At 34.1% G+C, this 16339-nt stretch overlaps 1 protein-coding gene across 1 annotated transcript in view; it reads right to left on the minus strand.

Moving 5' to 3' along the window:
* Positions 1-16339, minus strand: part of Scn7a (sodium voltage-gated channel alpha subunit 7) — an 82163-nt gene that overhangs the window by 46473 nt on the left and 19351 nt on the right. Inside the window, 6 exon segments of the mRNA XM_037204844.1 lie at positions 1638-1729; positions 5368-5496; positions 7051-7140; positions 7498-7604; positions 7606-7617; positions 11736-11980. Of these exon segments, the coding sequence (XP_037060739.1) occupies positions 1638-1729; positions 5368-5496; positions 7051-7140; positions 7498-7604; positions 7606-7617; positions 11736-11966 (661 nt within the window). The 5' untranslated portion in view covers positions 11967-11980.

Consider the following 16339-nt stretch of genomic DNA (forward strand, 5'->3'; position numbering starts at 1 on the left):
GTGTGTGTGTGTGTGTGTGTGTCTTTTCTTTCTAACAACACATCATATCTAAAAGTACATGTGAACATTTGCCTGCACATTCAGAAATGGGAGCTGTAGTTAGACCTCACCATCTTCAATTGTGAGGATCACAGCTCTCTACTTTATCTGTCTGTGAGAACATCCCTGAACATGTTGTTACCATATTTAAGTACTGAGAAAAAAAGAGATTTTTATTAGTTGAGACCATGCTGTCCTTTACTCTAAATTATTCCAGATTATGTAAGACAGTGGTGCCTAAAGATGCACCTTAGCCCCAAGAGACTCCATTTTATAAGCAGCTTTTGACTACATTTTGAGGATGCTGATGATGGTGGTCCTTGTACGACCTGCAAACTGCCATCTGCCTTGCACATAGAGAATGAAAGATGACATTCCAGGAAGCATAAAGTGTGTTGTCCTTTAAATTTACCTGAGTGAACTGAGACTGTAGGGGTGCATGAGCATATTAAAATCATTTCAGGCAATCCGAGCCCAAGATTTTATTGGGCAGGCTTCACTGAGGAAAGGGTATGATTCTTATCACCTGAACCCAACCAAGTGATAGAATGTTAGCACAGCGGTGTCATGGATACCTGGTGTTTGGTGAGGACCAACGGGGAGAGCACTCCTGATGATCCCTGGTGCTTCAGCTAGGCTCAATTCTTCTATTACTGATGCAGTGTTCACTACTGGCATCTGCCTGTCTCCAGGCTCCCCTGCTGACCCTGAATCTGCAGTTTCTAATCTGACCTGGTCTCTGTCCTTTTACCTCACAGCAGGACTTAATTCTGTATGTCACTGTCAATCTTGACCCTTCCCATAGCCTCAACAGCAGCTTCTGTCCTAAATCTGTTTTAGGTTCATTATGTTATCAATATACAGTCTATATACATTTTTTCTTAGCCTATTTCCAAAATCTCTTAAGCTCTGCTGTGCTCTCTCTAACTTGTATTCATTGTATTTATCCCGTAAATCATAGTGTGCTATATGTTGTGTGATATGGGCATTAATATGAGCAACTAAGATTGGAATAAAAAAGTCTACATTTGCTTTGGCCAGACTACCAAGGTAGATAGGATTTTCTGGTAAACTCCTGAAAGTGAAACCTTTCACCTTCTAAATTTACTGTAAATCGCTCAATTTTGTCTTTCTGTGAAGTCACAAACTTGTTCGTCTATGTTTCTTACATAGCATGCTGACAATAATATTAGTTTATGTTCACTCATTTCAACTAGTTTCTTGATGAAATGAAGAAAAAGAAGGGGTCAAAAGCAGCATTTTAGAATCTCTCTGCTGTCCTTGGAATTTAAGGAAACTTTATAAGTTCTTTTACAATATGTAAAGATAACTGAAAATGAAATCATGATTGATTTTTATCTATATTTTTGAATCACAAGTATTGAAGCGCCACCATAGAAACAACAGTTAAATGTATTGTTTTTCCTGCCTTTCCTGCTTGACAATCAGATTTAAGGTTCAGATGACTCAAGACTGTTTTCAAAGTGGAAATAATGTTCAATTTCACATATTTTCTGAGTAATTACAGGACGGCTCAAATGGATTCACAAATGTACTAAAACAACAGTGAAGAAAATGATTCCAGTAGCATTTCTTACCTTGGTTCAAAGGGATAATCTTCAAAATCCTCAAAGTTCTTGCAGTTTTAACCAATGGAAGGAAGTTTAGTGATGAAAACTTTGTGATAAGCCTGTGGGAGTAATTGGAGTTATTGAGAAGTCATTGAATCTATGGAATTTGAAAGGTACTATAAAAATTATATTTCCAAGAATGTCCCTTGCTTGCATTATCTCATTCTAGAAATAGTTTAATGGCTGATTGGAAGATAAATTTGCTCTGAACAAGGTAGCCACTATGTAGCACTCATTCACAAATTCAAACTTTGAGATTATAACTTTTACTCTATGATAAACTCCATAAAACTCCATGTGGAACAACAATTTATAAAACATTTACGAAACATCATTACCTTATTACAAAAATTCACAATGAAAATAAAACCTACTAGCTGGTTTTAAAAATAGGAATACAATTCATCTTAAGTATTTACACTCCTGATGATGAGGAACATGATGGTGATTAGAGATAAGGCAAAAGGCAGGATGTATACTGTAAGAGAATCTACTCTGCAGTCAGAAAGCCTAGTTAGAAAGGACACCTGCCGTTGACTAGCTGTGTGACAGGAAATATGGCTACTACTTTGTGACACAATTACCTCAGTTTTAAAGTGGGAATATTTCCTTATTCAGAGGACTTTTGTAGGAATTTAATGGAATGATGTATTCAAGTTTCACAGAAGCATACATATAAACAATTCAGGCCATCTGTGACCAAGGCCAGATAACTGTTAGCTGGCAGCAAAGTGAACAAAAATTATAATGGAAATAGTAATGACAATAATTATAATGATATCAGTCATATATCAGCTATCATGATACCAGTAGACACTGCTCTTCCTGTTTATAAAAGTTATTTTTAAGGAAAAGTGAAATCTGTTTTAAAATTATTTTAACAGAAAATTTACTTTACTAATCATTTTCATATCCAAAAAAGAATATGATCAATATAAAAAATGAAAAATTAGGTAAGAAATAGCATTATATATAATACTGAAGAACTGTGAGTACTTAGACACTTTATTCAGATATTTAGCATATTTATTGGTCTCAAACCATGGGCTAAATGAAATGTTTCAATACTAAGCCTCAAGTAAGCTAGAATTCCCTAAAAAAGTACTAGTAGGCCACAAGCCATGTGGCAACTTATAGATGAATAAAAATGGGTTAATTTAAGATACAAGAACTAGATAGCAAGAAGCCTGCCACAGCCATACAATTTATAAGTAATATAAGTCTCTGTGTGTTCACTTGGGTCTGAGCAGCTGTGGGCCCGAGTGGGGCTAGAGAAAACTCCAACTCCACTGTTGAGGTTTTTGTTAGATCATGTTTTTCTCTTGAAAATAATATTGTAAGACTATATAAGAAATTTTCATTTAAACTATATATGTCCATTTATATACAGAATTATGTGAAATATGTGTTTCTTAGGTAGTTAATGAGTGTGATTCTTTATGACTTTTCAGACATTCTTAATGATATTTTACCCTCCTCTCCTTATGCATTTATCTACCTCTTTCCATAAATAGAGTGCCCTTCTATGTTTTCCTGATCAGTTCACTTGTAACTTTCTTTAATAAAATGATCCACATAATGGATAAAAGGAAACCCAGAGTAAATAATGCTTAATGAAGAGTTCTGTGTTTCAGTGTTTCCAGATTCAATTATCATTATCAGCATTTGAAAACACTGTTGTGTGTTTATATTGCTTTTTATTTCCCCAGACACAGAAGAACAGAATTTTTAAGTAATTCAATAGTTTTTCATGGGTTACATGTGTTTGTTAGTTATAATAAGTAACATATTCTTCTGTTAATCAATTCATGAGTTATTCAAATTCTTGTAATTTTCATATGTAAGTTGTTAGAAAATTAACTTGTGTTATATGAGAGTCTTATATTGCTTATTGGAAATGTTCTAGAATAAAACTTAATTAATCAAAATTAGTATCAGATTCTCATGTACCAGTATGATGCCAATGCACTTTGAGACGTTTTACAATAAATCTTTTGTGTGATCAATGGAAAACATAAGCATTGCCTTAAATAAAATGTAAAGCAAAGAAACAATATATCAATGTAAAAATTGATGTACAAAGTTTGGACTTAGGACAGAGGATAAGCATTGGTCAATGCTTTCCAGTGGAAATTTCTGTTGTAATGGGAATGTCAGATGCAGTGACTGAATGAACAAAATATACTTTTGATGAGAAGTCAGTGTGTGTCTTTGTTCATTTGCATATTCACATATGTATGTACTTATGTTTATGTATGTATAACGACTAGAGGTTGATATCAGATGTTTTCTTTAATCAGTCCTTTATTTACTGAGGCAGGGTCTCAGTGAATCTGGAGCTTGCTAATTCAGCTAATAAAGCTAGCCAACTTGTCCTAAGAATCCTTTGTCTTTGCCTATTGAGTGTTAGGATTACAAATAGACTGCCATGCCTAACCAGCTTAGTTTTCTGAGGATTTGGGGCATCTGAACTCTGTCATCATGTTTACTCAGAAATCACTGTACCTATGGAGCCATCTTCCCAGCCCCTCATATAAATACTAGTTGTGATTAATTTAAAAATAAATGACAACTATAGCAAGTAGTTCCCACATTGAGTGTAGATTATGACATGTCCAGAAGAGGTCCTTGTGAGGTTTTGGGACTGTGAGAGTCTGTAACCATATGGCTATTTTGACCATTGGGAATCAAAAAGTTCCAGTACTAGAACTGATGCTTAAGCAAGGAACATGGTGATATCAAATTCAAGTCTGAATATATTATAATCATGTCTCACTCTTGCCTTTCTTGTCCTCAGACATTAACTTAGCTTAGACTAAAAGACCAGAAATGTTACCTTGCTATTTATTATTTTTCCTAATACTTATTATACACTTAGTGAATGATTACTGAATATAAATACTGATGTACACACCTAAAAGAATGTATCTGTGGAGGAAAATATTATTATAAGTGTGGTAAGGAATTACACAATGTCCACATCAATCTAATTCAGCAATGAGACAATATATAGTGGAAAAGCATAGAGAGAACCCTGGGATAAAAAGTGTTTTCATGTGTCATCAATAGCTGTACCTATATCTGGGTTCACTGCTGTGGGAAACTAAGTTAATGTTCTATATACTTCATACTCTGATTTTTTTATTTTGTAGTTATAGATGTAGCTGTTAATAACTGTAAATATTTATGGAATTTATCAATCTTGTTATTGACAGAGAATTTCAATATCAAAAAATAAATGACACCTCTGTGTATTCTAAAAAAAAACAAAAACAAAAAACCCTCAAAAACAAAAATAAAAAGTCAGTTCATGCACCAAGGACAAGTCCTGGCACCACTGCCTATGGGCCTCCCAAACAGTTCAGGCTGAGTCTGCCAGGCTGGGCTGACTCCCCAAGGGAGACCTTGCCTTGGAGGAGGTGGGAGTGGAGGGTGGTTTGAGGGGGAGGGCTGCGAGGTGGGAGGAGGGAGGATGGGGGAATCCACAGCTGATATGTGAAATTAAGTTACTTATAAGTTTAAAAAATAAATAAAATTAAAAACCACTTACAATGTGTTCTTGTAATACATTTAACTTTTCTACAACATAGCAAACTATCTATTACTTTAATTTGCAATGGACACCCAGAAACAGTTGTCTGAGTGACTCCTGATAACTGGAATCATTAAAATGTTTGCAATGTGAAAATCTACTCACTCAAACAAAGTTACGCTGAAATCAAGCCAGTTCCATAGATCCCCAAGGAAGGAAAACGACCCTGCCCAGACACCTCTTGCAATGACTTTTACAAGTATTTCAAACGTGTAAATCCCAAGCAAAGTGTTCCTGAAGAAAAAAAAAATCACACAAATGTTAATTCTTGAGAATAGTACATTTTCAGCTCTGAAACTTTATGTTTATGACAGCCACCCATTATGGAAAACAAGTTATCTGTAAAGTAAAATTTTATCTGTTAGAAGGGTAGAAACAGTCAATCAGACAAGGATCAAGGAACCTGTTCCCCTTGAACCTGTAGAGAGGCCTTCAGTGATGCCTGTGTGAATTTGATGACTTTTTCCCAATGATGCTTTTCCCAATAGTCCCAACTCGGAGGTTGTACATAATCTCTTCATAGTATGTAGATAAATTATGAAAATATCAACTATACCCCTAATACAGATTTTAACATAACTAATTAAACCCTAATTTAATACAAATGTGTTCAAGGACACACACACACACACACACACACACACACACACACACACACACACAGCTGTTCTGAATAGAGCTGAAGTTCAAAGTTATTGTCGAGAAACCTTATTTCCTAAAAAAAAAAAAAACAATTTAATGTGATTTCCCATTAGTCTACTGAAAACCAGACTCTTCAGATTTTCATGGACAGTGAAAAGTATAAAACTAACAATTTATTAATGAATGGAAATAAATAAAACTTTCAATAAGAAAGAAATCAAACATGAGGTGAATCCCAATCATATGATACCATGATTTGGACAGATAGAAAAAGACCTAAACATTCCAATTAGTATAATTAAACCCTTAGTCTAGGTAGAGCCATAGATATTTAAACTGATAATATTCACTTATAATTCCAGGACTCAAGAGTCTGAGGCAGAAGACAAATAAGAGTTACACAGCCAGCATGAATAAAAACAACACTTATAAAAATCTAAGTAAGAATAATGAATGGACAGAAAAATCCTCAAATTGACATATGCTTATGTTTGATTTTATTTAGAAAGTCAATCATGGTGCTCATATCAGTATGCCCCACAAATACACCCCGTATATAAAAATAGAAATATTAAACTGTGGATTGTCCTCCCAGGCTCTACTTATTGGGAACTTGCTCCCATTGTGGTGATGTAAGAGTTAATGGAATCTTAAAGATATGGGGCCTATTTAGGGATCCGTGTGTCACTGAGGTCCCTGACCACCTGTTTCCACAGGACTCACAAGAGGAATCATAGAAAAGCTGAGGCTGGCTTCACTCAGTTCATTGTCTTATGGTATCAAGATATGAACTACTGCTTCTAAAAGAACTCCTGCTTTTTCCATGAGCCACAGTTTAATGTAGCAGAGACAACCTACCTAGAACTGAAACCTAACAGCAAAGGTGCTGTATCCTGAACCTTCAAAGCTGTGACCAAAATAAATCTCTTGTCTTCATAATTTTTTTAAAACAAGTTAAAAAAGTTAAATTTATTATGTTTCAATCCATATTTTATATTTTAATATATTATAATAAAAGTAAAAATGCTAAAAACAATATTATAATTATAGATTATTTTATATATAGTAAAACTAAGTAACTTAATGTATATATAAATATATACTTTACTATATATTTTATACATATAATAAAACTAAGTTACTTACTGTACTGTCAGTATCCATTCTGGTGGATTATTCATGCTCATAAGCATGCTGTCAGTAAGGACGCTAATTAAAATCAGCAGGCGAAAAAGGGTAAGCCATGGTCAAGGAATAATGCACAATAAATTACATTAGAAAAGACCTATTTGTATAAATTGCATTTATAAATACAAGGACAAGGGATAAGATCATTTTGTAAATATTAAAAATACATGTATTTATATTGAAAAATAAGGATTAACATTTGTTAACTATTTTGACTGTTTTATTAAACTCTTCTTTTCCATGTGTTTTCAAACACTATAAAATTAACCAAGAAAAACCCAGTCTTTAATATGATGACATAAAGTACCAATGAGAACGAAGAGTTCTGCAGCAGCAGTTGAATAACAGAACATCTGGACTTATTTGTGCATTGAAGACACAGTCAACCACCCTTGGAAAGGATATGGATTCACCAAAACCTTGATAGCTACTCTTCTGAGAGAGTTGAAAGGAGACAGTGTGCAGAAGATGGAAATGGCATTGAACCTGAAGATAACTCTGCTTCTGTTTAAAGACTATGAAAGTCTGTAAGAAACCACAGGAAAAATGCAGTTCATTAAGAATAAAGAACTTAAACAACATTACCAATGCTCAGCAGACTGAAATTCACTCATATTTTCCTTGGCTTTGATATCTAATTATAGTCAAAGTAAAAATGAAGTGGGTTTTATCGTTTTTTGTTTATATTTAGACTTACCTGGTAGCTCACCGCTTTACTTTGTTTTGCTGGTTGTATGCTTAGGAAAGTCACTGGCCAGGTATCACAGGCCTGTCTCCCAGCTGAACTAATGTAATAGAAAGCACTCCAGATAGCTCATGGATTTGCACTTAAAGGTATCAGACGGCTATATTTCAACTAAATAAATGTGAAATTTTTAATTTTATACCAGGGAAAATCAATGTACTATTACAAAAGCAAAGAAGAGCCAATGTTTTGAAATATCACATCAATCATTTAAATTATTTATGTGGGAGGGGCTGGAGGAGGGAGGAAATGTGATGCATTTCTATTTTAATTAAAATGTATTTAAAAATAAAACAAGTAAAAAGTAAATCCTAAAAATTACTGCTTGAAAAATCAAATTTATTTGGTATTACTGACATTAATCTTTCTAAAAATAGTAAATTATGTAACATAAACACAAAGACTTTGGATATTAAAAGAACAGAAATATTCTAAAATTAAAATTGATCCATATATAAGTGTGTTATGTATGCATATATACATGTTGGCTTGTGTACATGGATATATATATATATATATATATATATATAATATTATCATTGAATGTATAAGTGCATGTATATTAACTATATATGTCCCTTCAGTGAAATTATTAGTTGTGGGGTGTGCACAGACATATTCTGTCTGTTGATGTAACTTGGTGAGTGTTTGCTTAGCCTTCAGGAAGCTCTGAGTTTGAGCCCCTTAACACTGAAAAAATTATTGTAAGTAGTAAGTATTCTGAAAATTATGAGATAAGATGGCATATTTTAAAATATAACATATAGTACATAATAAGATAAAAGGTATTGTTAAAAATCAAAATAGGGCATTAATTCTTTTTCTTTCTAATAGGGATTATATCAAGCACCTCACATATGCTAGGCAAAGCCTCATCCACTATTTATCCTGAGGCTCTTTAAATTCTTTTTTTCTTTTGATACTGGGTTTCATTAAGTTGTACAGGCTGGACTTGAACTCACACTCTAGACCACAGAAGACTTGAATTTGCAATATTTTTATCTAACAACTATTACAACCTGGCCACCAGGTCTGGCCTTAGAAGTAATATTATATACACCAAAATAGACACATGTAGTCAATGATAATAATACAAAGGCTATGACTTATTGCTCTTTATATTGACAGATGCATATAAAAAAGAAATTACAAGGATGAGCAACTGCCCAACACTTCTGCCTGCATGTCAGCTCTACCTGGTAACTACTCTGTGCCTCGGTTCTTAGAAAAGTGCACTTCAACATGCAGCTGTATGGGCTTGGTGCTGCTATTGACATGATTCTTCCAGCTCCACTTAAATAAACTAAACACCATAAGAAATAAACATGATTGTTTAAAGTCTACTTTCCATGGTAGCTTCCAGAACAATTGCAAACCTCATGGGAAATACACCAGATGTGTTTGTCATTGTGAAGGGAGAAGTAATTTCGGATTGTGCTGCAATTGTGTTTTATTTTTATGATTATTTATTCCTATGCTTTCTTGAAGAGAATAAGCCAGATATAGCCCAGATATTCAGAAGAGCTGACTTTAGTGAAAAGAGAACTTACAGCATGAGACATCCTTGCAGGTTTTTCCCCAGGTACTTCATAACAGCTAGGGCCATGAATAACTCTGAATCCTATTTTATTTTCATTTCTTTTATTTATGTGAGTTTTTAGACTTTTATTTTATTTTTCATCCAATAAGTTTTGAACATATTCCTTTCCCTGTCCTAACTTCTCCCACATCGTCCCCACCTCCCTAACCACCCAACTTCATGTCTTTCTCTCTGTTTCAAAAAAGAAAACAAAAAAGAAAATAGTAAAAACAAATCAAAAGAGGGAAAAAAAGGACAAAAAATAGCAGGACAATACGCACACATAAAAAATAATTAAAAATACATGCTGTCTGTTTTGTGTTGGCCAACTACTTCCAGGCACATGGTCTGCCATGAAGTATTTGTTGTTTCTTAAGACCTTGTTTTGTCTTTAACAAGGAAGCTCCTCCTCCCAGCATGTCTGCATACATGTTCTGCATACACAGTTCTCAGACCGCTGCTTTAGCAACAACCTTTCCTAAGGTTACTGCCATTATGACCTAAGCACACCAAAAAGTGAGTGATGAAATAACTCAGATGAGGACCTAATTTACATTTTAACTAAAATGTTCTCAAAATAATGCAAGTGACAGTTTTACCATGACAGTATTACAGAGGTGTAGCTGTGCATCGTGTGTGTGTGTGTGTGTGTGTGTGTGTGTGTGTGTGTGTGTTCTCCACAGACTTTAATTCCATTTGACTTCCTCATTAGATAACATCAGTGACTTTTATACATGGCTATCAAAATACCAGTAGAGAATCCTCATATTTCCCCATTTTAATACACTTTAATTTTTGTCAGTAGCAACTTCACTCTTCCAAGTTGTAAACACTGGCACTATCCATTAGTCATAACTTGCTGTTCCTTCTCCCGATATTATATAGGACACTGGACAGCAGGGTTCTTACCCCTCCTCTCTCTTTTTGTCTCCCTCCTTCCGTCCTCCCCTCTCTCCCTCTCCCATAATCAAAACTTTTATGATTACTTTAAAATTGATAATTAGAGGATAGTAATCATTGTATCTCAACAAAACCCATTTATATTAAGGTATATCCGTGCATACACTAGGTTAACTAAAAATAACATATCGCTCTTTCCCTGGCCCTCTTCATTTCTCTATCTCTTCCTCTTTTCCCCATTTTCACCCCTTCCTCTTCTCCCTCGTCACCTTCTCTCCCTACCCATTTCTCCCTCTCCTTTGCTCTCCCTTCTGTTTCCTCTTTTGATCCTTTCTCTTCTAATTTAGAAAACTGCTAGATTAGTTTTCTTGAACTGCCACTGCCATGCCCTAGGTCCTTTGATCACCGCAAGTCCGTGTCAAGATCACCGCGATCTCACCTCTGCCACTGTCGGCAACATGACTGAATTTCCGGCAGTAGCATTGCCCTCTCTACGTCCCCTTACAGAATCAATCTTGGCTGCTGCCCGTCCACTTGCCCAAAAAAGGTTCTACTTTGGCTTTATTAGAATTCCAAGTATTCTGCAAGCTGTAACTCAAGTTTTACCTTAACTTCATTTTCTTATTTTGTGTGTATAGCTGTTTTGGCTTCTTGTACCCATGAACCATGTGTGTGCCTAGTGCCCAGGGTGAACAAAAGAGGGCTTCACCTTCTCCAGGACTAGAGTTACAGAAAGTTGTGAGCTGCTCTGCAGGTGCTGGCATTCAAAATCATAACCTCTGAAAGAGCAGCCTGTGTTCTTCACCGCAGAGACATTTCTCCAGCCCCCGAATTGTGCTCTTGGAATGAAAACTCTTCTAGCTTCCTCAATCCACATAGATTTCTGAATTTTCTAACAGAACTCATTCTCATACTTAGTATTTTGTGTTTTTTTCTGGGAGTGTGTATGTGTGTTTGTGTGTGTGTGTGTATGTGTGTGTACATAATCTGTAAATCTTTTTGCAAATGAGATAGGTTTGAATTTATGAATATATGAATGAGTGAATATAAAAAAATATATTTTGGATGCACTATTCTGACTAGTGAGTAAATTATCCAGGTATCTGAAATTGCTTCCATATTCTAATTATTTTATGATTATTTTAAAATTGATAATCAGAAAAAGATAATTAGCATATTTCTACAAAAAGCCATTTATATTAAGGAATAGCAGTACATATGCTAAATTCACTAACCTGAATACAATACTCAGATGTTATATCAGATTTATTAACTATCTTGAATATGTTATCCCCACATAAAATACATTATGAAAAAGCTCTTTCTCTATTATTTTATTATTCTTATGTCAATTATATTTTAAGTGGCTGAAAATAAACTAATAAAAATATAGTTTCAATAATGATGATTAATCCTTACATTTCTCTTAACATAGTAATATGGATCCATATCTTCCAAGGGCTCGGACACCATTCCTTGGGGAAGGGTTCCATAGGCAAATGGCAGTTCTTTGCCAGCTTCCAAATAAGGGCTTGGTTTTAAATCTTCTTCATGCTCTTCGTTGCATTTTTTAGCAACATGATTTTCAATGAGTTCAAGTGACTCTGCCGTAAAGGGGATAAGGCCCTTTGGCTCTGGTGACGTCAGCATCTTCAATTTTATACCTGTAAAAATAAAAGTAAGTATATAAAATTTGGTAAGTCATTGTATCAGTAAATTGTCACCTACTCCTTGAACTAAGTGACAAGCTCTGTAAGTGGGGCTGCCCTCTACCACTTCAGAGCCAAGCATGGTTGTCTTAACTCCGGAGCCCCAGCTGACTACCTGAATAACCTCAATGACCTCAGTTGGTTTCTGCTCGATGTTGTAAACACTTTCTATGATGTGATTCTCTGTTGCTATTTTTTTTATTATTATACTTGAATGTTTTACCTGAGATACTGCTCCACCTGGCACTATCAATCTATTGCTTTAGCTGACAACTTCAATGGGGCTTCTCCAACTGATTTCTGCTTCCTCTTTTGATTTGATTTAATGCTCTCTTTCTCTCTCTTTCTCTCTCTCTCTCTCTCTCTCTCTCTCTCTCTCTCTCTCTCTCTCTCTCTCTCTCTCTCCTATCATCTAATTATTCATCTCCTTTCATCTCTTGCTAATATTTATCCTTTTATTTTTGCTTTCTTATATACCTGCTAGACTCAACTCATTCAAAATCAAAAGTAAGAATATTATGGATCATTCTCTGGACCATATAGAATTTTATGGTCTCAAAATTTAAATTTATAATTCAAGATATAAAAAAAATAGAGACCACCAAACTGAGTAGGTACATTTAAAGAGATCACACCTCAAGTTTATAGAGCTATATGCTGTTTTGAATTTTATTATACTTAATATTATTCTCATTTGTAATTTCATTTAGTCCTTCCTAGAATTCTTTTAATTCTATTGGTATCTCTCCACTTCTCCACTGTAACAGAAAACTTTTAAGGGTATAAGAATTCTTTTAATGGTCAAATATAATTATGTCCTATGCACTACATATAGCCATAAACTGTTTTTAATGGTCTCCAATGGTACTGGGCCCCATTGTTCTTGTGTTTAGATTTGGATTACTTTCTTTACCCTAATCCCTGCATGTGCGTTGTTGTCATCACTGTCGCCTTTTAGTGGTGTAAGGATGAACCCAGAGCCTTGCTCATACTTGGAAAGTATGTCTCCAGGAACATGGGTCACATTTGGACCACATTCTAACTCTCATCTCCTTAAAATTCTGCCTTTCTCCAATGTTATACAAACACTCTTGATGAATGCATTGGGGTTGCACCACTCCCTGTATATGGATATTTAAAGCTACAGTTCTAAAATACTTTCTTCTCTTGGATGTTTCTGTGAGTATTTCACCAATAAAGCAACACAGAAAAATTTATTTTCTTTCACAATTATGACAAAAACTCTTTAATATCTTAATCTTTTTTTGTTTTTTTAAAGAGAAAGAAAAAGTAAGGGTGTAGAGCTGGGAAAGTGTGGAGGATCTTGGAGAAGTTGGGAGAGGGAAAAATCAGAGTATATTATATGAAAAAAAATCTAACGAAAAATGCCAAAAAAGAAAATGCAAAAAAATAAAAGAAAAAACAAAGTCACGAATTCATGACTAGAAAATTACTCATGACATTTTTGTCTCTGTGTCATGAACCCTTTTCTGCATGACACACAATTCCATTGTATATGTAACACATTCTCATTACCCATTCATCAGCTGGAGGACATTGAGGAAGTTTCCCTTTCTGAGGTATTGTGAACATAGATTTCCATATTTACTTATTATCTCTATCTCAAAAATATGTAAATAAAATGTGCTCTATTGTTCTTTTCAAGCTAATGAATTCCTTTTCCCTTGAAGTAGCTTCTTTTGATCACAGAAAGATACATTCACATTAGTGTTTGTCTACGCCAGCATCCTCAAAAATGGCCAGTGCCTAGGTGCGGAATAACTCCAAAGAGAGAACCCTGGCAGGAAGGTGAGCATATAGCTATATGGAGCTCTCATCCTTTATGAATGCTATAAAATAAAAAACTCGCAGGATCAACTCACCTCAATCAACATAAAGTTATTTTCCAAATATCTTGTTCAATATGTTCATAAAACTGATACTTTTTAAAAGGTTCTTAAGAATTACCACCTGCACAGACTCATGCTATAAAAATAATAACATTCACATCTTAAAATTTACTGTGGGCTGTCAAAGTGCTTTGAATAAATGTGATTCATGTTGCAGGTTTTCTCATGAAATTTTTAGTAAACAATCTTTAATGAGTTTTATAAAATTATATTCAGCATAGACATCTTTGTATATAAACTGGTTTATTAATGACTGATGCTTGTAATATTAAATGTTAATTACTATTACTATATCATGATATAATATGGCTTGAGCCCCAAAGGAATCACTGAATGTTCTTTTTATGCTTTTAGTGTTCAGTTGTTTCTTTCTGTTGTCAAGCATTATCTAATGTTGCCTTGCTATTTCTTAAGTACTCCTTTTATTTATAAAGTAAAGAAGAAAATAGGTGAATGTCTATGTTTAGCTCAATTCTTTAGAATAAATGAATTAATAAATCAGAAACATGTCAAGGACCTTTTTTTTACATTCACACACACTGACAATGTTTGTGCTTTAGATTTTTAACATGAGCTTTGCTTACTTAACAGTGAAAAATAAAATAAAATATCAAAATTTATAATAAAATAAAATATAACATGATTCAACATATAAAAACATACATGCTAGAAAATATTCCAATACCATAGGTTTATAAAGATTCCCCCCAAAGCCACTTTGAACAGTAACTAAGACCCATTCAAACCCATGTTATCATATGTGACTTTTGAACTGATAAACTAGGTTGTGGTGGGAAATGACCTAGTAGAAATAAATGAAACAAATAAAACCACAAAGCTTGAAATTGGGTAGATTGACATTCAAATTTGAAATTGCTCCTATTGTTTATGGAGATCTCAATCAAGTTAATTATATATTTTAACTTGATTTTTCAGTCATACCACTGAGATTCTTTCTTGAATTAAAGATAAAATTATACACCTTGACAAAAAGTTCAGTACAGTAATAGACACATAATAGATAAGAAATCAATATAAACTTTTCTGAGATTTAATTTTAATTTTAATTTTATGTGTATGAATATTTTGCCTGCTTGTATGTCTATGTACCATATATACATGTAGTGTCTGTGGAGTTCAGAAGAGATCAATGGAACTCCTTGGAACTGAAATTAGAGATGGTTGTTAGCCACCGTCAAATCTGGGAATCAAATCTAGGTCCTCTGGATGAGCAGTTGGTGAACTTAACAACTGAGCCATCTCTCTAACCTCTTAAAAGGAATTTTATTTGTGATAAAATTTGGTATGTGGATCAAATGTAATATAATTATATATAATGACAGTGTATATAAGACACAGAAGTCTGTACTAAATGGAACCATCTGTACAAGTACAACAGGGAAGAAATAGGCTTCGTAGCAGAGATAACTGTCAATATGTCTTACTTAATATCAATATCAATATTAATATCAAGTCAATACCAATTTCTCTTGCCAAGAAAGATAATATAAACTTAGACTGTGCTGATAGATGATGGAGAGGCTATCCTTCTCTGTTCAGTATGGGTAAACCGGAACAAAACCTTTTTGATTAAAGTAAAATGACATTGTGGAGAGTTTGTATAAAAAGAATGGAGGGTATGTCATAGTGACGGAGAAAAAGCACAAAGCAGAAACTCATTGTTTCCAAGTATCTGAAGGATTTCAAGTGGAAGAGAAACTAGATTCCCGTATTATCACAGAAGAGGAACTAGAATCAATGAGCCAATAGCAGGACAGATTTGCTTTTAAGATAAAGTGTTTTCTAAAATTGAATGAGTTGATGTGGGCATCATGCCTCATCTTAAGTAATAATAGGAAGCATGAAATTATTGATAGTTGGGTGAGACATTTGCAATGGATACAAATATTGATTGATAATGTCAATATAATGTAATCTTGGAACAATCAAATGTTAAGATACTTTTATCAAATTTAACATTATCATTATTTTGCACGGAATCACTGGATAAAGATTAGCTGAGACTGAAGGATTAGAAATTTAAAATAGTCAAAATAGCTGGACTTACCATAACACCCACCCTAAAAATAATTCCTCTATTTATTGCTTTTAGAAGCACTTAGATGGCTAGCCAACAGTATTAAACCCATGTATATTAAAATTACATTTATTAGCATTAGACATGAAAGAGATCTTTCCAGCTCATTATATGATGCTGTCATTAATGGAAATAGTCTAGACACATTTCACTGAAACCTCAAGATTCAATTTGCCAGTCCGTTTTCCTATCGTACAGTCCAAATGTAGCCTTCCTTTTCTGTACCACTTCTTGTTAAATAATCCAATGATGCCTTGTTTTATTAGCTAACAGATAGGGACCATCAGAAAAACTTCCAGTATTTGG

This window comes from Peromyscus leucopus, chromosome 4 (genome assembly GCF_004664715.2).
Source record: "Peromyscus leucopus breed LL Stock chromosome 4, UCI_PerLeu_2.1, whole genome shotgun sequence".
Taxonomy (NCBI): Eukaryota; Metazoa; Chordata; class Mammalia; order Rodentia; family Cricetidae; genus Peromyscus; species Peromyscus leucopus.